This window comes from Pollicipes pollicipes, unplaced genomic scaffold (genome assembly GCF_011947565.3).
Source record: "Pollicipes pollicipes isolate AB1234 unplaced genomic scaffold, Ppol_2.1 Scaffold_4881;HRSCAF=5763_pilon_pilon_pilon, whole genome shotgun sequence".
In the NCBI taxonomy this organism is placed as follows: domain Eukaryota; kingdom Metazoa; phylum Arthropoda; class Thecostraca; order Pollicipedomorpha; family Pollicipedidae; genus Pollicipes; species Pollicipes pollicipes.
In genome coordinates this window covers 1,808,107-1,829,968 of record NW_023596576.1, presented here as the reverse complement: position 1 = coordinate 1,829,968, position 21,862 = coordinate 1,808,107, and the positions used below count along the sequence as shown (strand labels likewise).

General features: G+C 50.9%; 1 protein-coding gene across 5 annotated transcripts in view; it reads right to left on the bottom strand.

The window, feature by feature from the left end:
• Nucleotides 1-21,862, bottom strand: part of Shaw (potassium voltage-gated channel shaker cognate w) — an 81,930-nt gene that overhangs the window by 122 nt on the left and 59,946 nt on the right. Inside the window, exons 5-9 of one of the 5 annotated variants that reach the window (XM_037223880.1) lie at nt 10,430-10,624; nt 5,883-6,780; nt 5,394-5,410; nt 840-991; nt 1-8 (exon numbers count right to left, since the gene is read on the bottom strand). The exon at nt 1-8 is cut by the window's left edge and continues 122 nt beyond it. In XM_037223880.1, coding sequence (XP_037079775.1) covers nt 5,406-5,410; nt 5,883-6,780; nt 10,430-10,624 — 1,098 coding nt within the window. In that variant the 3' untranslated portion in view covers nt 1-8; nt 840-991; nt 5,394-5,405. The other 4 variants (XM_037223878.1, XM_037223877.1, XM_037223876.1 and 1 more) reach the window with 4 other exon arrangements.

Genomic DNA, 21,862 nt, shown 5'->3' with positions numbered 1-21,862 from the left:
AAAGCCGACTGGAATAGACGGGCAGGCATTACCGGGTGCACTGTGCGACGGCGATCAGACGATGGCGCACGTGGCGCATTCGCCGCGAGCTACGCAGCGCGTGCGCTGACAGACCACAACGCGTCGTGACCAACGACGCAGCACTCGGCACGCAGCTACACATACCCCTCATGATGCAATGGAAAATGCTGCTGACAGCTATGTTGCTACTCTAACTCCGTCACTATAGTGATGATGATGCCGTAGTTGACTATTTTGCTACTTGTCTGCTACAGTGCCTCGCCCGATTTCGCGCACGCATGTCACCGACCGTCGAACCATGTCAACCCACGCCGTTGTATGTGCATGCTAGTGTCCCAAGCGTGGAAGCCATATATGGTACACAGAGCCATCTATGTATGATTTGTGAAAGCTCTCTAAAGCGACATCTATTCACACTGACAGAAAGTCGGAAACAGCTATCAGGTCTAGAAGAGATAGCCGACTGGGAAAGAGAGACGGTTACATATTGCCGATACCAGAAGGCTATAGGAGGTGAACAGTGTTGGCTGTCGTTAGCGTGAGTGCCAGCTGGAAGCGGCTCGGTGGGTCACAGTGAGAGAGTACTGTCGTGTCTTGGCACGGAAGGGTCTAAAGTGACGATAACGAAAGCAATTTCAGTAGCTTGAAGAGAACGGTCGCCACAGGCTTGAGAAGATGGTGTCTGTGAGGTGGGCGCAAATCAAAGCGATGCTCAATTGAAGCCGGTGAATGAAACAAGACAGAAATTGCACGCTTTCTAAGTTGCCAGAACAGAAATAACACATAGCATCTATGACTGACACCACTTAGTACTTTACTTGGATGCAGATGCGTGAATGCTGAGCCTATGACGTTGGTTGAAGGTTATGGTCGAGGTTTTTGGTAGCAGGAAGGATATGGAAATATCGGAGTCATGGTCCAACGTTAGCTAAGCCCTTAGTCCCGTTTGTTGTATTATTGGAAGCGATGCCTGAAAGAAACAACATCTGTCAGCGACACGAAGCAAGCGTCTAACACACTCTAGTAAAATGGCGGCAAAATCAACAGCTACTAGCGTAAACCTTTTGGAAAACATTTCAGGCTTATTAGCTGGTTTAAGACAATGTTTAGTCGATTGTTTACCTGCAACGGTTAGAAGTTAGTTGCATATATAGAAGGCGCACATGTGTGGGGGGAGGGTTAGTAACACGTCTACGGGACATTCATACACATGTCGACTCCCGATGCTCTTTTATATATATATATATATATATATATATATATATATATATATATATATCAGCCAGTGGGCAATCATAATATCATTCCAATTAGCCACCACCACATCAAGTCACCTTCACGACACGCACACAACACAACACCGAACCTCCCGAGAACTGCGTATTGAATCGGAGATTGCAAAGATTAGCAGTGGGCATTAAAAGCTCTGAGTTTGCCAGCAAAGAGGGTAAGCTAGTGAGGCAAGCTATGGCCAACACCCAGGAGGCACGCAACACGAGCAGTCGGATAGAGAGGGAGAGAGAGAGAGAGAGAGAGGGAGAGAGAACCCGGTCAAGCCCACACACCGCTCACCAGTGGCCCATACCGATACCCAGGGGCGCAGCCACCTCCAACCCGACCGGTTGTACTTGTAAAGAGTGAAAATATTGTTTTTGCCGTTTAATGATTTTATCCGGATTGGACCACACACGTGCAACGTGATCAACAGCGCACTCACCGGAGGCTTTTATGGAGCTTTGTATGCGGCAAAGGCTCCCGGACCCCACCACCCGCGAGGCCCGGGATCTGGCTGCACCCCTGCGGCGGGCCCGGGCCGGCACACTAACCGCCTCGGCTAGTTCGCGCACCCCGTCCCAGATGTCACTGGCCGTCCGTGGTCGATGGAAGTGGGGCGGAGGGCGGGTCGCCGGTCCGCACCGGGTCGTGACGACCCGGGGTCGGGCGGGGCCCGCACTGACGTGTGTGTGTGGGTGAGTGGGTGTGTGAGCACGGGGCAAGCATCGCCGCCGTAGGGAGTTGGAGGCCGGATGGGAGCGCTTCCGACCTATCGCATACCCACTCGTTGGACCGTTTATTGAACAAGCGCTGTTTGCGTATGCACATAAACTACAGCGTTCAGTGTTGACTTCGGTGTGAATTGTATTAAAAGGCACCAACAGGGATCCGAGGACGATGGCAGAGACGCCTAGTAATGCTCGGCTCGCGCCGAGCCACCACATCACTGTTAACGTTCGCCACCGGCCTCAACCAGCGACCCGGCTGATTCTAAGCCATGCCCCACTCCGGGTGTCCTGTTTAAAGTGCTAGGGTGAACGTCTCGCGCCGACTCTGCCCCATCAGCAGCGGCACCGTGAGCTCGACGTCAGACGCCAGCGCCGAGCCGTTGCTGGACGGAGAGGGGAGTGCGGGGGCTGAGGGGGTCTGCGGGGAGGGGTTGGGCATCGTCGGCACGCACGAGACCAGCACCGAGCCTCCGGAGCCGAGGGCGCGCCATGCTGAAACGAAACCGAACAAAACAAACAGTAAAGCAACGGGAAAATGACACATCGAAACGTCAAAACATCCGATACAAAAATGGCTGCGGCGGAAATGAGAGGGTGATTCGACAAACCAAAGTTGCTTTGACAGGTGCAGGGATGGCTGGGCGCTAGACGACACACGAGCAGCCATTCTGGCAGAGATAAAACATAAACACATAACGTGATATGACACAGAAAATTCCAGCATACACGAAGCAAAATTATATAGTTCTAAGGCGATTGACAAGGACGATGGGTATGCAAATGCATCAGGATCATACCTTGGGCGCCAATATACCCGTCTGAAGTTTCTTGTTTGGCGGTGTGTTTCACATATGAGCATGCATGCATCGAAACAAGCAATACATTTACAATTCTGATAGCTGTAACTATTTTGACTGTGATCAGCTTATTTTGACACACATCACAACAACCTCGCAAAATGGAATTTGCAAAGTGCACATGTTGCATTTTCTAAAAAGCTTCACATCAGTGAAGCCAAACCACCATTCACCGTTTTATGAATAAATATCAACGGAAGTCCAGTTGCCACGTTTGATTTGATTCAACAGGACGTCACAAAATGACGCGGCGCATGTACCAGGGCAGCATAGGCAACACGCTTCCGTGTACGCCACAACCGCACGTACGCGCGCGGTGTGCAGCTATCTTTTCTGATCAGCATGAAGTGATGTTTTGGGGTGTCTTTAGTGGTGGGCGAACCTTTACCCGGCTCTTTGTTCTCTGTTGCAATTGGCATTTATAATTTTGAAGCTGGTAACCGTATCCCCTCGGGGTTGAGAACAGCAATCTGAACAGATGAAACTTTCTTGGCACCTGGTTAACTAATGCCCGACAAAGACAGCAGCAAGAGTGTGAACAAGGCGACCGTAAACATTGCACCCCAGCAGAACCTCAAGTTTTAGTTTCTCTAAACTCGGCAGCTAAATTTCAAGTTTTAATTTCTCTAAGCTCAACAGCAGAGCCTCAGGTTTTAAGTTCTCTAAACTCGGCAACAGAAACTCAGGTTTTAGTTTCTCTAAACTGGGCAGCAGAACCTCAGGTTTTAGTTTCTCTAAACTCGGCAGCAGAGCCTCAGGTTTTAATTTCTCCAAACTCGGCAACAGAACCTCAGGTTTTAATTTCTCCAAACTCGGCAGCGGAACCCCAGGTTTTAATTTCTTCAATCTCGGCACCTCTTCTAAGATTCCCGTCCGACCGTCTGCACTCGGCGACCGTTCGCTTGACAGGCGCGCCGTTAATGTCGCCCGGGCCTCGGATTTCGTCTGAGAAGAGGTGCACCCAACCCACGGACGGCGGCCCTCGCGCGCCCAGCACGGTGTGTGACGTGGGCGGCTGCGGCCGATCAGCCGTTCTCTGGCGGCGGCGCGACCCATAAACTACCAGCCCATAATACGGCGATGAACATTCTCGAATCCCTGCAAATAATTCGCCCATTTCAGCGGCCAGCGCCGAGGCAAGCCGGACACGCCGCGACGAAAAATGGGGCGCGCCTGCCTGGATCCAAGGCGGCGCGGCCAGATCGGCCATCCCGCCGGGCTGGCGCCACGCCAGCCGGCCGCCGAGGCCGGCCTCCCCTCGGCCTCTGCCTCCGGGCGTCCCCTCTGCACAGACCCATGGCCGTGACAGGCGGCACCGCGCCGCGCATAATGCGCCGCCGGCGCCGCTGCCCGGTGAGGCGTGCGGGCCGCGCCGGGGACGTCTCTTCGCCGGCAGGGTCGCCGGTTGGTGCAGCCAGGGACAACTTTTAATTGGGCGCTGCCGCCGCCCGTCCGCGTCCGCCGGAGGTCCATCGGCGGCGGCGGCGCCCGAGGGAGGGTGGAGGCAGTGACGTCACCGCTAATGGTGCCCGGGCCGTCCGCTGGCAGCCGGATTGTTCGATGGCGCTGCCGCCGGCTTCCAGCATGCAGAAAGCGGGCGGCACGACCTCGGGTCACGCCACAGCGGCCGGCCACCAGCCTGGCCATCCAACCGCTCCGCCCGTGGCGCCGGCTGCCGCAGGCAGACGCGCCGGCGCTGCGATACGGCCACCGCTCTCTTGGAGAACGGAAAGGAGGACGATGTAGCAGGCGTTGCGTGGTTCTGTGCACCTGCTGGATGCGCAATCGCCTCCTCTTCTCTAAGATTCTAGCACGCAGCTAATCATGATGCAGGCACATTCACCGCCGGTGGAATTAGATTTTTCAAAACCGATTCCAAATGCTCTCGCCGCCACGTTTGCGAGCTCAACTAAGAATGCATCTACCTCCTAATTGCGCACCGCATCAACGCACAGTTCCTTAATTATTTGTCAGGGTCAAGTGCGGCCGCGCCCCGCTTTTTCCTCTCGTGGCGTGCGGTGCTTGCTAAAATAAATGTCTGGTGCTTGCTTACAACTGATGAGCCTCCAGATAGGTTTAATGGTTAGTATGCGTGAATAAATCCCACCTCGCCACGCGACAACCGTAGCTTCTCTTTTGGGCGACAAGAACGCAAAATATACAGTGGAAGCATTCAGCCGGCCGCGAAAAAGGCGCCTGGGTGAGTACTTGTAACCTGATTGGCCTCCCAAACGAGGCTCTAATGGTTTCCTCAGCTCCATTTGCCAGCTAATGGAGCCAAGGTATCGTTCAGTGTCGGGAACGAGCCGCCGGCAGGCGCCCACAGCGACGTTCGCGCATCGACGCAGCCCCTCCCCGTCCCCTCCCCCTCCCCCGGGCGGGCGGGCCCCGGAACATCGAGAAACGGCAGACAGGGTGCGCAACGCTACTGGGAGGGTGCTCCACATCCTACGGTCTACACAGTGGGTCAAGACCGGCAGGCACCGTGCGAACACACGAGAGTCCGAGCTACCTGGCTGAGGTGTTAGCCTAGAAAGGACACAGAGCGTTAATACGCACGAGGGGACACTGGCCGCTGGGAGTGGGTGGGACGGCGGGTCGGGCGCATCGGACATCGATCGCCGGCACCCCGGCGGTGGCATCCTATGGTCTGCCTGGCCCGGCGTCGCTGCGGCCGGGCTGGAGAAGGCCCGCGGACGCTTCCTCCACTCTGCAAACCGGTGCCGGCGGCGGCGCGCCGCCTCGGCACGGCTCGGTTTACGCTCGGTTTACACGGTTAACGTTCAGCAGGCGCGGCGAGCGCGGCGGCAGGCTGCACGGCCTATCATCTAGAAAAAGAGCGCGGCTCATTCCAGGCATATGCGCGGCGCGCTGGCGCAGGCGGCCGAGCGGTCGCGCCCACGATACTCACGTATGGACGTGCGGCGGCGCCGCCAAGCCTCACTCAGCGATCAGCGCACGAGGCCCGCCGCCGCCGCAGGCGCGTGCGGACGACACTCACCCATGCTCTCCTTGGGATTTTTCTGCGCTCCCATGCGGTTGGCGCCGCCGTTGCCGCCGGGTCCGTTGCCGCCCGGCTTTCGCGCCACGGGCCGCACCTGCTCGACAGCTATCACCCGGCGGCGCTTCTTGGGCAGCTTGGCGCGCGCCTGCGTGTGCGAATAGTACATGGCGAAGTTGGAGACGATGACCGGCACTGGCAGAGCGATCGTCAGTACACCGGCCAAGGCACAAAGGGTGCCGACGAACATGCCCACATAGGTCTTCGGCACCATGTCGCCGTAACCAACTGTGGTCATCGTAACGAGCGCCCACCAGAGTCCGAGTGGGATCGAATTGAAGTTATTGTGCGGGTTCACTTGTATCCGCTCGGCGTAGTAGACGAGCGAGGCGAAGATGACGATGCCGAGCACCAGGAAGAACACCAGAAGGGTGAGCTCCTTGGCCGACGCTCGAAATGTCTGCATCAGAATCTTCAGTCCACTCGAGTGCCGCGTCAACTTGAACAGTCTCATGATACGAATAATGCTAAAGAACTCTAGAATATCGGCGTTCTCCACATGGGCCGCAAACTCCTGCAGGATCAGGTCGATGTAGAAGCTGAGCGTGGCGATGTAGTCGATGATGTTGACCGAGGACGTGATGAACGCCTTCTTGTTCGGCGACGCTACGAAGCGCACCAGGATCTCGAACGTGAACCAGGCGTTGCAGACGCACTCGATGTAGAAGAAGGCGTCGTGCGGACTGGTTTGGTACTTGTCCAGCGTCCAGGCGGTGCCGTTGAACGCTGTTTGCACCGTGATGTTTTTTATGTAGGGCACACGCATATCGGGGTGCGTCTTCAGGCAGAAGGACACGATCGAGATGCAGATGAAGAACACACTGACGATGCCCACGATCTGGAACAGAAGCCGGAGTTAACCCGAATCTGACCACAATGGTCGCGCAGATCGCGGTGACGACAAGATGGCCGGAGACAGGCGTTAGTAGATTTACTTAATTCTTAATTCTGAAGCTAAATGCACGTCACAGGGCGCCTTGACTCGGACCTGGGAGGTCACACACTGTGTAAGGAGTGGCGTTCGGGGGCTTTGCTCGGACCTGGGAGACCACACACTGTGTAAGGAGTGGCGTTGGGCGGCTTGGCTCGGACCTGGGAGGTCACACTGTGTAGGGAGTGGCGTTGAGCGGCTTCGCTCGGACCTGGGAGGTCACACACTGTGTAAGGAGTGGCGTTGTTGTATGGCACGTGAGATGTGCCGAGAACTAAAAACAGTTAATGTGGATAAATGAACACCTTTCTTCGAGTTGCAAGACTGTTAATAGCACATTTTCAGACGCAGATGTGGAAGGCACGACATCTGCAAACAGAAGCATTGCGGTCTTGTATGTGGAAAGATAAAACGTCATCTTAAGCTGTGCCAAAAAAAAAAAACGCTTTCTACCCCAGCGCCTGCAAAAGTCTATGTAGTTACTAATCTCAGCATCTTCTCCAAGATGCAAATGTAACGCACTACGAGTTCTACATCTGGCATTCGGTATGCTACTAAATTAATGAAGTGAACCGTAGAGCTAATAACGTCACAGTTCCCACTAATATCATATCACGAAGCGTGTTTTGAAAGCTTATGCTGGGTTAGAGAAATATGCATTGTCATGGGACATGACCAGCACGGCCTTTTATGTTTATTTGAGCCTTGCCCAATATCCAGGCTGCGTCTTCTCCTCAGAGAAAGCCACCGAGTTCCTGAACTCTATGAAATGTGAGTTGAAACCATAAAAAAGGCAAGCCTCCAAAGCAAAAACAGAGTGCGGTTGCAGATATCTGCTCGAAGTCATTTGGGAAACACTATCCATACAACGGCAAATTTCTTTATCAGCATAGATCAGGCCACGGAAGATTTCAGTAAAAGATATCGCAAGAAAACTGCGAACTGGAAGACTAAACCTTTACTTAACGTATTGCAGTCGTTGGCTAGCTGGGCACTTAAATGTTTGGGTAGGCCAGTACCAATGCAGTACATAATTTTGGTGCATCACATATTCCTACCAAAGTTAGAAGCAGGAACGACAATGTGGTTTACTTTACACAGTACACCCCTTGCCCACCATATCATCTGCGTTACTGAAATTGGAAGGCAAACATTTCGTAAGCTCCACCTGCAACATTCCCAGGCTACAAGATCGTTACTAGGTCTAGACGACGAGGTAAACCCCAACCACCCAGGAATTCAAGAACAAAAAGGCCTTGGTATTACTTTTATTTTAAAATAGCTTGACTGAAAAAACTAGAGCAAAGTTCTTCGTCATTTTAAGAAATGTAAAGGAAGCTAACCAGCATGTTCTAAAGGATTACCATCAAACCAAGACCTTCGAACCCTGAAGTACGCACACGAAATGATGACTGTGATATGTACCCATTACACGTTTGACGTTTCCAACTGATTGGTTTGATGGTAGCCGTTTTTACGAAGGTACCCGGCTTGAAATGCTTTGCAACGTTAAAAACAAAACTGTTGCTTAGCTATATATATATATATATATATATATATATATATATATATATATATATATATATATAGAAAAAGAGACAGACAGGGAAAGAGAGAGAGTTTCAGAAAGCTTCTTCTTCCTATTTCTAGGAATATTCGTCTTTTCGCGTACTCCCCTCTCCTCTCCCTCCCTCTTTTCCTCTTTCGCGTCTTCTGTTCTCGCCGGATTTCAACTGGATGCTATGGTTGGCCAGCATTGTTCCCATTTTATTCCTCGTCCCGCTGATTATGGTGGGCGCCCCGGCCTCAGGTTGTTTACCGGACCTGGTCGACGATGTTTATGGGTCGTTCGGTGTGGGTTTCTGTGCCAGCCAATGTCGGTGAGCCTCGAATCAAAACACAGTCGCTTCGTATGGGCGACTCTCTTCTCTTAGGACAACAACATCGAATTTTCATTTTTGTAGTTATTTGCTATCGTATAAGAATACCTAAAAACATGTTACATGTTAATAGAAGCCATTAAAAAATGGCGGTAGGGACAGAAGAGCCAGGTGAGCCAAAATTACAAACTTTTCACGAAAATTTCAGATTATCTCCATGGTGATAGACAAAGATAGCTTGCTTCAAAAAGGGTAGGCTGCATCTCTTTCAGGATACTTATGCGTCCCTGACTCGTAAGAAAGATGACGGTTCTATGAAATGTTTTGCCGCTTCACTACTCTAGATGCCAGAGCATTTCCCAGCTGCCATAGGATTGTCGCCTGAGCCAATGTGTCGAGCAATATTAAAACCTTAATGAAATCAACGTGTACTCATCCTTTCGCCTTTCCCACTTCCCTGCTATTTTGCAAAAGCAGTACCTTCCATTTTGTGTACGCACACCGTCGAGCCCGATGGGTACCACCGTGGAAGGTTTAAAAACGCATAGCATAGCACGAAAATGAAACCAATCGCTGCACAATTCAGATAGAGTGCAACCGTTTGTTACATGGTGTAAGGAGAAACGTCGGCGTTGAGAAACCGTAGAATTCCTGCACCACTTTTACTTTTATTTAATCGCGAAGCAAAGTCGTTATCGAATTGGCAATTGCAAATTATGATTCAGCGTTGCACAAGAGGAAGCATTGGCAGGACGTAGTGATTGGGACGTGCAAAATTGTCCGCATGTCAAAATGTGACCAGTCTTTATACAGTATGGATGTATAGAACTGTGAGACAAAGAATAAATAGCTGGACCATACCATAGTTTGTTATAGCTCATGCTCAAGTTTATGGATTTCAACGCTGTATTGTTATGGGAAACAAAGCACAAACGTCTTGATAATAAAGATTCATCCGTCACGCAAGCATAGATATCTATAGCGGGAGTTTGATGTGCCATAGGGACATTGCGGTGACCGCAAAAGAGATTACAGAGGCGTGATAAACTACTACTGTTGCTTCACATACATCAGAAGCTTTCCTTAAGAGGGAGCTCTTTTGGCTGAAGAGCACCAGCAATCTCCCAGGTCTTAAACCCGTCTCTGAACGGTCGGTAATGACCTCTCGCCGGTAAAACTCGCCGGTGCAGGCCATTCCAAATGGCCTGGCTCCCAATTAGAGGGGATTTCCACACCGGGGAAGACGCAATCACTCCGAGGCGGGCGTTGGCCAGCCAGACCGTCAGACTGAGCGACTCCTGCACGGCGCACGGCGGGACGGCGCCAGCACTTGAACTCGCCAAAGGACCTGTGACCGAGGCTCCGTGACGTGGCGACCGTAACTGGGTGGGTTCTGGCCGAACGAAATTTTAAGACGAATGTGTCATTGTTTATTTCGGAAGGAAGCGACACTGTTTTGGCCAGGCTCTGAATGGTCACTAGTTTCACAAAGCATGGGTTGTTGTGTTGGCTTTGTGTTGTTTTTGTTCTTTTACAAATGCCAAAGGCCATTGCCGTTTTATCTAGGCTCCTCTCCCGGACCAGTGAACTCTTATTGCGTAGGGCCCCGGTATGATGAGGATTGAGGACAGGCTTTGATCGCCGCCCAGCGAGCCGGCGGCCCGCACATCACTCGCCTTGGCCGCCTGCGACGAGTACGGCTCGTCGAAGAGCGACCATAGCTTCGGCTTGGTGTTCTGCCACCAGGAGACGGTGCCGTTGTAGTAGTCATCCTCAAAGCCGAACTTGCGCGCAACCTCCTCCTCGTTCGGCTTGTCCGTGTCCAGGTCGAGCCGGTCCAGCACAGCCAGCGTCTCTTGCGTGTCGCGGTGCTGTCGGCGGAGAGCGCGGGTCACGCCTGGTCTGTTGCCCCCCCCCCCCCGGGGGGGGGGGGGGGACGGGGCAGCGCGGGGACCGGCACGACCATGTTACGGTCCAACCGCGTCCACTGCCGCACTGAATGTGGACATTCGTACCCCAGTGCCCGCCTGGGCTCTTCGTTACGAATGGCTGAATATGCAAATGTGTGCGAGTGCACATCGACATGGGGATAGCAGCACGTCAGTGTAGGAAATATTGGCTGACATTTGTACTTAGAACTGTGCCGGTTTCAGGAAAGCACGGATCCTCACCGTCAACGGACGTAACAACATTAGTCAGAAAGTCTCTCTCCGGCCGCTCCAGCTATATTGCTGGCCCTTCCTGGAACCGCGCTCTTCGGACGATTGGACGCAGTCCCCCCCCCCCACATTCCCTCAAACCCAAACCCTGCTCCCATTCCACCCCCATCCCCATCGAGCCTCCCTGACCGCTTCGCGAGCCGGCGGTCGGTATATTTGAGATGAACGCGGTGACGTACTCCGTCATGATAGATCAATTATGGGCGTGTGACCTGGCTTCGAACGGCTCCTCCGTGCTGAAGCAACCACTCAGTGCCGCAGCAGCTCCGTTATCAGCACAGGGATGGTCGCGACGGGCGGCATGCTTAGGCCATCATTAACATGAGCGAATGAGATGTGAGAGTGCGCATGGCACTGAGAAGTGCCAACCGCTTTTTGTATACAAGCGGCGTTACGAAAGGCAGTGTGCCCGAATCAACGACCGACGAACTCCGGTATCAGCATTGGCGTTACGCCCCCTTTACGCCCAGTGTTGGGCTGAGCCTGATACTTTGATGTGGTGCACCATGATATCTGATACATGTGGTGTATCAGATGCACGCGGTGCTCTGATTGACGCTTCGATTAGCACTACGGTTGAGGCCCATGGCTAATACCATTGACGAATGCATTGCGGCCGACCAGTGCGTGGTAACATGGTTAGGCCTAAACATGGGTGTCGCCAGTGCCAACGAGGTATACTTATCGTTACGATTGGCGTAACAGGCTGAATAGATTGCACAAGCGTAATGTACGTGGCAATTGCTTGTACGGGTGATTTGAATTGGAAACGCAGTCGAAAGGTTGGGAACGAGCAACGGTAATGGCAGTATTTTTTTCATTTTCATTTCGTCCTCCTTTTCAGTTTCGTTACGGGTCTTCCTAACTTTGAAGCGATGCTAAAACGTCAGTTCGGCGTTGTTGCGTCACTTGGTGCGTGAGTTATTGGTATCTTGGTAGTAATGGCATAGTCAGTGGATAAGATTGCAGATAATCCGTACACTGAATATTCGCCAAGTGTTAGAATTATCGTATGACAGACATGGTGTCGTTGAATGTTTGGTGTTTCATGCGCCACTATAACCGTCTAGCAATAATCACAGCGATGTTTTGCGTAGGTTGTCTATTCCTTGGGTTTTTCCCACTCAGTTGCGTCCATAATAACGATGAAATCCTGGCGAGCCGCAAGTACGTGGTTTTTGGAGGTACATACCACATAATTCATTCGACTTGTCAATGATCATACAGAATGACGACGTCACTGCTGAACCGCACTGATGCCTCAGCTTCGAAGAACTAACTATGGCCCCATCTGGCCGTTAGAAATGACTGTACGACAAAATGGCAGAAATTGCATGACCAAGAACAGAGCATAACGACTGTGCTGGACAGTGGTGACATTGCAACATCAGATAAGTACTGGGAAGTAGCAGGCTAATTCACCTTACTGGGAAGCTAGCTCCAGATACATCACAATGTAAATAACCAGAGTCGGGCCTGAGGTCCCGCCCCCCCCCCCCCCCTCCCCCCCCCCCCTCCCCCCCCCCCCCCCCGCCACCCTCCACCAAAGGCGTGTTCCCCGTCGAATTACTATAATTCTAATGTGATGTTTGGTAACAGCTCTTTTAGGCTAGCCAGCGACATGCTTTTTAAGTAACATAAAACTTCACGTCAAACGTTAATTGATAAAGGATAATTTAGACCCACATCACGTTAGGAAGGTCGTGGGCACGTGATCGTTAGCAGCTGTTCGCTGTCCATCAAGCACGCTGAACTTCGAATGCTTTAGGTGCCCGTCATGAGCGCTGAAGTATTCAGTAATCCCCGAAAGAAATTAAAAAATAACTTCCGAATCACAGCGACCGCTTTCATTCCTACGTCCGTTACATATTGAAAATATATCATGCGTTTGTTACTGCGCCCAGAGATAGTTGGCGTTTTCTCATGCCTCATCGCTTTTTGTATCTGGAACGCCAATCTAGTGGGCTACTTTGTTGTGTGTCGGTTAGAGAGCCACTCCTCTGCTCTCAGCAGTCCCGCGAGAGCAGCCGAACATGCAGTTGGTGGAGTTCTCCGCGAGTTGTCAGTGTTTATGTCGCTTCCTCCCCAAATACAAAACCCGCAGACTCTCCATCAACGGTCTGTCTTTTTTCACGCCTCTGAGAGAGCCGCAGGCTGTGAGAACCGATTGTACACATTCCGCCTTTGCTACAGGAGTCCAGGCAGTGCCTGTGATGAAGAGGGGATATGACAGCGTAGTGTAGAGCGTGGTCCGTCCAAATATATTCACTTACATTTATATTTTAGAAAATCTCTACGACTAGGCAGCTTGCCGTGATTCCATTGACTTCCACGTGCATGGGTCTTTGTGGACGACCGCGGCGTGCCAGTAAATCAGACCTCTGACAATCCAAATGAGATAATGCTGTATAACGCTGTGAGCCTTCAGAGGCGCCAGCACGCAGAACTGCGTCGTGATGCATCCAATCGATCTGGGAGAGTTGGAATTGCCCGTCATCTAACAAGTGTTCCCGGATGTCGCCAACTGTGTTGGCATCGTCTGCTGACACCTCCACGTCGACGGCGAGGCGGCGCCGACGAGACACGCTGAGCGACGGAACGGATCAGCCGCGACGACGACGCGCTCGGTCAGGCGGCGACTGGGTCGGACGCCGCGAAGGCCGGGGCTCCTCGTCGCAACCGTATGACGGCTGACGCCAGCGGCTCGTTACAGCGCTTAAACATTGCGGGAATGAGAGCCTCACCGTGACGTCAATGCGGCCTAGTCACGGAGCAGAAACTGCGAATAACTCGTGCAGACACTAGGTGAAATGCCCATTGCCAACGACCGGTAGGTGATAACTGCAGACTTCTGAATACTGCAGTGGACTAAGTGTTCATCTTTAGGAAGTTCTGTACGCAGGTCCTATTTAAAGTTTGATCTCCAGTCTTTTGTCTAAGCTGGCGTTGATTTTGCCAGCTAGATGACAAGAAAGGTAATTCTGCTGTTGGAACCATCACGGCGCAAATCTTAAAACGTGAGCTAGTTCTTAACCAGTGCGTGTATTTCGCTGTTCACAATTTTTTTAAGCTCTCACATGTGCGGCTGTATGGGTTTTGCAGTTGTATATATATGATCCCTACCACGCATTACTTAACATGTCCAATTTAACACTAGGCCGCAATGACGTTATCTGACTTGTTTTATGTACTACAATTTGAGACCCTGTTTGAAAGCGTGCTTCTTACCTTGTATACCTTGCACCTTGTGTAACCTTGGGTAAAACAATTCAAGTTTTGAGAATTCTAGAGAGCTGAACACCCTGTTAGCAATGGCTTTCATGTAAGTGCTAATTTTGTGACAAACTTCAAGAAGGCGTGTCCGGTTAGGAATGCTTATTATTACTTCGTGTGATAGAAGATATGTGGACGCAAGGAGCCGAGCAATAAAGGACGTTACCGGTTTATTGAACTCCGCTCCAAAATATTACATCTTATGATCCGACTCCGATTTTTTGGGTACGTGACATGTATATGTGTTGGGCGTGATCAAGTCTTGCGGGTCCACATAAAACCATGACCAATGGCGTGTCATTATTGCAGCATGATGCAATTTCATGCACAACTAACGTTTTGAATCAAACGCAACTACGTCGTGTGAATTTATGTGACCACATCACCGGCTGCAGGAGCCCACAAACTTTTTCGTTATTCCAAATCCTCAAATTAAAAAACAACACAAAACATATTTATGTGTGAAGTGGATTGTTATTATTCGCATTTTACAACCGCTCGTCTGTATCCACATAAGAGGGCGTACGATACATTTCGGCCGCAGGTCCCTTCCCGCCTGCTTCCGGCTGGGAAGGGAGGGGGTGGGCGAACAGTCTCTTACCCGACTGCTGGCGGCGGCGGAAGGGGGGAGGGGGAAGCGGACAATCTCTTCCCCTATGCAGCTGGTCGGAGAACAGGAGATGACACACAGTCGCCTGCCCTACCGCTGGTGGCTGGGGAAGGGGAGGGATGGCAGACAGAGATAACAGTTTACATAGATAATTGAAAATACTGCCAGATTTGTACCAAAGTTAGCCAGCTGTAGAGTTTTTCAATGTTTGTGCATCCGCGGTGCTGGTAACGTGGCGCTCTTGAATCAGGCTGTGCAGCGTTTTGTTATCGCACTAAAGTACCTATAATAAAAACTTTACCTGTATCCTGGGAAATCCATGTCGATCTTACGTTCTCAACTACAGCGTAAGCAATACTACGGCCAGGGGTGGTTCCAGAAGGGGGCTACGGGCCATGCCCCACCCCCCTGGCCCCGAAGGGGCTCATTGGCTCCGAGGGGGCCATAGCCGGCCGAACAGGTGTAGGTTGTTAACACAAAACGCAACAAAACTGGATATCCCTGGGCTTCCAGGCGACCAGGAACGGCTGTAAGCGGAAGTGAATGGCTCATGAAAAGTAAAAAAGTGTTCAATAATTGGAAAACTTGTGAATTGAAAATCTTAAGTCTCATTACACCGTCTAGGGGCCCATACTGTTTCCGGGGTGCCTATATGCCCACTTGTAGGACCATTTCGATCGTTAAGGACTATTCTACGTTGCCTTTCATTTCTTTGCATTTTCTCGGGGACCCTGCGCTGTTATGAGGACCTCTCCTGCTAGCATGTCGGGGTACTCTTGTCAATCACGGGCCCTTCCACGGATTCTCTCCATTCGCCAGAAGGGCTCTATAGGCTATAGCCGGGTCCTATATCTTAACCGGCCGGGACATTCTCGGTTGCTCAGGGGCCCTTTCCACGGGTCTCGGTTAACCTACCGACACGCTTGCGATATGCTCATGGACCCTCTTCATTGGTCTAGGGCGCTTCTAATTCTCTGTTACTTGCTTAGGGTCCTTCAATCTTGTCGGGGGCCCATCTGATGGCCTGCTTGAGCGCACTCAGTCGTTCGGGAACCCTCTACACTGGGTCTTGGGTCCTTCTTTTCTGAATGGGGGCCCTATGCTTCTTTGGGAGGCCTATCTTATGACCTGCTCGGGCACATTCGATCGTTCGGGGGACCTCTACATTAGGCCTTACGCACGTGCTATTTGAATGGGGTCCTACGCACTTATCGGGGGCCCCCCTCTGTTCGCCTTCCCCGCGACACTGAATTGCTCGGGGGCCCTGCACGTTGGCTGTTGGTATTTGAATTAAAGGCCCTCTGCTCCTATCGGGGTCATCCGACAACCTGTTCGGGTACACCCCATCTTTCGGGGGCCCTCCGCACCGGGTTTTGGGTGATTCTTATTGGAATGGAGAGCCTTACGCTCCTGTCGGGGCCGCTTCTGGTAAGATGCACGGGCCCATTCGATCGTAGGGGACCTCTACATCTGGTTTTGCGTACTTTCTTTTTGAATGGAGGGTTCCTCTACATTGTGCCTTGGGTACTTCCTATCTGAATAGAGGGCCCTACGCACTTGTCAGGGACCCCGTCTATTCGCTGCTTCGGCCACGATGGATTGTTTGGGGCTCTTTATATTGGGTATTGGTGTTTGACTTTAGTGTCCTACACTCCTGTCTGGGCCACCTGATAATCTGCTCGGGTATACTCCGTCTTTCGGGGCCCTCCCCACTGGGTTTTGGGTAGTTCTTATTTGAATGGGGGGGGGGCATTCGTTCTTGACGGGCCCCTCCTGATAAGCTGCTTGGGCACATTCCATCATTCTGGGGCCATTTACATAGGGTCTTCGGTGCTTCTCATTGGAATGAACGGCCTACCCTCTTGTTGGGAACCCTATAAGTAAACCTGACCTGCTCGGGCACACTCGATCGCTCACAGCCCTACACATGGTGTCGTGAGTATTTCTTATTTGAACGGATAGCCTTATGTTCTTGGTGGGCCCCATCTATTTAGCTGCTCGGGCCGGTGGCGAATGCAGAGGGGGGGGGGGGGAGGGCACGGAACCATGCCCCATGGACCATGCCGGGGGATCTACAGACTCCGAAGGGGCCCATAACCGGCCGGACGGACCCAGTTTTCTTACTACAAAAACACAACCAAATTGGATGTCTTTGGGCCTACAGACAACCAAGAACAATTATTAGCAAAAGTAAAAAATTCAAAAACAGACGAAGTTCATTCTTCGCTGGTTGAGAAAGTGTTGCTTGGGGAAAACTTTGGGGCTCATTACGCTGCGGGTTGCCTGGCCCTCCTCGTTCACTTGCCGGGTCAGTCTGATCGCAAAGGAACATTCCACGCTGCCCTTGATCTCTTTGCACGTTCTCGTAGGGCCCAATGTGCTGCTGGGACGCTATCTGCCTCCATGCCTGGGCACTGTTAATCGATCAGGTTTTCCTCCACGGATTCTTCCCATTCGCCCGAAAGGCTGTATACCATTTTTCCGGGGCCCCATATGCCGGGGTACACTCAGTTGCTCAGGGGGCCTTCATATAAGTCTCAGGTTATTTCCACTTGCTTGGAGGGCCTTGTACTGTTGCCAGGGCCCTTACTGCTCGATGCTCTGGGGCCTCTATTGTGATCGAGGGCTCTCCCCCTTTGGTCTCATTTGCGGAGGACTCTTTACTCCTATCGAGGCTCGTGTTGTTAACCTGCCCGCGTACTTATGATCGCACTGGACTATTAATTCATGGTCTTGGATAATTCCGCTTTGTTCGGAAGATCCTGTGCTCTGGCCGGGGATTTATATGTCAGCCTGTCGAGGCACCACCGATCTGAGGACCCTATGCTTATTGACGGGAGCTACTATGTTGACCTCCGCGGCACCCATGATCGCTCAGGTTCCGTCCCTATTGGCCTTGGTGCCTTCGCCTTGGACCCGCAGTGGAATAAACGCCGATGAATTTTTACGCGTAATTGCCTAACGTATTTTACATGCCGCCTACGCCATTTACATTGGCATACATTGTGACACTTAATATGGTAGCGAATCACGTTTTAAACATATTTTGAATGGCAGAATATGTTGTACTCCTTTATAACAACAAAAAATGCACAGCTTTCCTGCTCCAACACATTGCTTCTCGCTGTTCTTGAAAGCTAGTTGTTGAGCTACAGCAGGTATAAATGTTTATACAAAATGCTATTTTGAATATATTTATTTTCCCCTCTGATATTTGGTAAGATAAAACATTTTTGTCAGAACATCAATAGCTGGGTCATTTTGTTCAGCATTATTTCTAACACCGTTGACATCGGTTGCTAGGATACGCATGTACGAAAAAATAGCATGCCGGGACGGCTAGACTACCATCTCGAATATGATAGCTTGGCATAGATTCGCTCCAAGATACCATATTTACCAAACATAGAAATATAGTACGAGATGTTTAAGTTATCGCAGTCGCCTGCATAGCCTGCTTGTAAAGTAAAAACCGCAAACGCACTTTTAGCACACATTTGGATGGATTCCAACGCTTGTGCAAAAGAATGACCGAGATCGTCATCATTGGCACACTTTTGTTCCAATCTGGCAACCATTTATTTTCCAATGTTAGCAGGCTAGTCTCCTCCCCGACCGCCGGCGGCTGGTGAGGGGAAGGGGCGGACAGACAGTCTCCTCCCCTCCCCCCCCCCCCGAGACGACCGAGCATCGATCAAACATGCCCCCAGTCGGCGGGTCGATGGTCGTCCGTACTAGTGTGCTAATAGCCGGGGGGCCCGATATGTGCGTACCACCGCCCCCCCCCCCCCGCTCCCCTCCCCCTGATGGAACAACCCCATCAAGAGGAGTCACGCCAGACCTGCTGACCACGCCCACACACCTCCGCTCCCTTCCCGTCCCTCGCTCTCGTCGGGAGCTATCGCCCGTACTGCGTTTTCGCCCCCTCCCCTTAGCTGGCGCGGCGTACTGAGTGGCTTTCCGCTCGCTCGCTTGCCTCTGCGTGCCCGCGTGTCCCGGAGCGTGGTGGACGACGCCGGCGCCTGACGTACTGATTGCCCTCCTTCGCCACCGATAGCCGGCGCGACCAAACATATCGTCCGACCGGGCGCCGCTATCAGCGCTAATAACTGCCACCGGCGACGGCCGCTATCAACGGTGCCACGCCGTCGATGACTCTTGCAATCTAGAATCTCATTAGGGCACCCTGAAGCTAGTGCGCGAGTGAGTGCCCACCATCTGTTCACGTGGGCCTCAGCCGACGCTCCTCTGCGAATTAACTGTGCGTGCACCCGGAATGATCTGGAAGTGACATAGCGGGAAATATACTGCTGTAATGCTTAGGACGATAGCTCGCAGCCCGATATTCCGGCGAAAGTAAGTAAGGTTGGACCGGGCTGCCAATCTTTGATGGAATGGAAAGTCTACCTTGATAGTCAGGCATTGAAAGCGATGCGAACGCCTGGGGAAATTGACGTGATGGTCGGGGTGCGCCAGACGACGGCGGTGGCGCGCGGTGAATCAAATCCACGGCCGTGGAAATGTCACAAGAGGAAGTGCTTGATTCATTCATGCAGTTTTGGATTGTCTACCCCCTGTAACGGAAGTAGCAGAAAGCTAAAGCGAAAACGCGTGCAGTGACAAAAGCAAGATGATACATTTTTAGCCGTTTTAACATATGCATTGCACGAGACGTTCGAAAGCGTTACAGACCCCTCGGAGTGGAATATGTGCACTATGCATGCAAAGTAGTACTTGGTATGAGCAAAAAACCACCGATGTTAATAGAATTGTTGGGATGGGCCTGTCCCCTTTGTTGACTTTGTCCCCATTATTGGTGTAGGCCCGTTGAATTATATAATTTTTAGGATGAATGTGATGTGATGATGATTTCACAGTGATCTGACCGGAACACCAAGCAAGAAATTAATGAATCAGCAATACGAAGCATCATTTATGCAGATGAAAAGCATAGCAACGCAGTTATTGATGCCCACCACAACGCGGTTTGAACATGAAGCTAATTCTTAGAAAAATCGGACATGCGTCATCTGCAAACAGATATATACAGATATCCCACAGATTCTATCAATTAAATGCAGTCAATGTGAAACGCTTTATAGCGGTAAAGGTGACACGCTGGCAGAGAACCTTTGTGCAATTCCAGAAGCTTGCCTGTTCTATAGCATGAACTCGGAGTTCTTATACCGCTTTATTGGCCTTCAGTATTCCAGGAAGTACCGGTTGCACGACGTTATAGTGCTAACATCGATTAGTAACATTGCTTGACGTTTCAAGCTAAAGTGATGATCACGAATACATTGAGGGGTGGTAACTCGGCATAAGAACTTTGAACTCATACTGGAAAACCAGGAGATGAAGGCCTCTCTTGCGTTATGCACCACAGTTGCGCCTAACATGTGCTATGATGATGCTTAGTGAAGGCAGCATTCAGCCTCTACGGAGAATTCAGCATGAAGGAGGATAATAGCAATGGTCAAAGAGTGTATAATAAACCATGGGTAATGGCTTATGCAATGGAAAACTTACCTTATTTTTATAGTATGCAAAATCAGCTAATGAAGACATGCATGCAATATACGTATTATGATTATCGGTACACGTTTAAACCAAAAATAGCAAAATATGCAGACTTCAGGTTGATTCGACAGAATTTTTAACTGTTTCTGTGGTAGATGTGCGATGAAAGGTGCGGGTTGTCTGGCGGCTAATGTGCAGCCCGCACCATCCGAGTGAATTCTTTGACTTGACAGCGACGCTGGTTATTAGTGAGAATCGGGTGAAAGATTTCTGATAGACACCTAGCACGTGCACCAGATACATGTGAAGCGAGCGATCTTTATCTTTTAAGCAACCCTACTCTAATAGTGACCTGAACATTCTGCAAACCTTAAAAGGACTGTTCCATATTTTTACACGGTTTTTAGCTGAGATCGCTATTTTCAAGACTATTCCGCGCAGATTAGAGTTATGCCTTTTTTAAATATCAAATCCTCTCGCGTCTGAGCTGGGTGCACGCGAACTTGAGCAGATTATATTTCGCGACACCTATTTTGCAGCCATCCAGAGATGCACGGCATCATAGAGACGTCACACAAATTACACTTCCTCAGTGGCCATACTGGGTCCAAGATCAGGAGAAATATGGTCATTGACTTATTTGCGTCTCTAACACGTCAGCCTGTATCGCTGCATCAACCAACAGCGGTTGGCTTCCAGCCAGCTTGACGCATTAATGTAAGTCCGGACCACGAACCGTGGTTTGTGTTATATCATATAGCCAGTCTTTCTAGTAATGACGAACATGCGACTGAGAATCAAATAACTTAAAAACATGGCCATAGCCGAGAATGCAAATGCAAGTAAAAAGCATATTATCACAGAAAGATATACGGGGACACGAGAAGAAAGGGCCAAAACACGCACACATAACGATTGCCGTTATGTGCGTGGTTTATCTCGCACGCTTAGATTAACGAGCCACTTAGCGACGATTTGAGGTGCTACAAGTGAGTGAATTTAACATCCTGCAGAGTTAGCTTGCAAAGTAGCGATTATGATATGGCCACCCTGGCAGCGACTCTGACGTGATAGAATCATTCCACGGCTAAATCAGACAATGGCGTGTTCGGTGGGATATTTACCAAAAAGTGACCTTGTGTTATCTTCAGAAGTATTGTAGCTTCTTCGCACTAAGAAGCATGCTAATGGTTGAGAGTGAGCTTTTTCCGTCAAATCTGATGCTTACCTCAATCTGTTCAAATGTGGAACATTCTCTTTACCATGGTAACACAATCAGCGATCAAAGGATGAAATTAATGAGAAATTTGCTAGTCATCGTCGCAAGGCTGCTACTTCACGGAACACAATATCTTACTCAGTGTCGTACCTAGAACATCGACGCCGCTTAACTTCTCATTACGCGACCCGAAAGATCCCCAGTGATCTAACAACGTTGGTTGGACTCGATTGAATTGAAGCCGAACTCGAGGCACGGACGCTGAGAA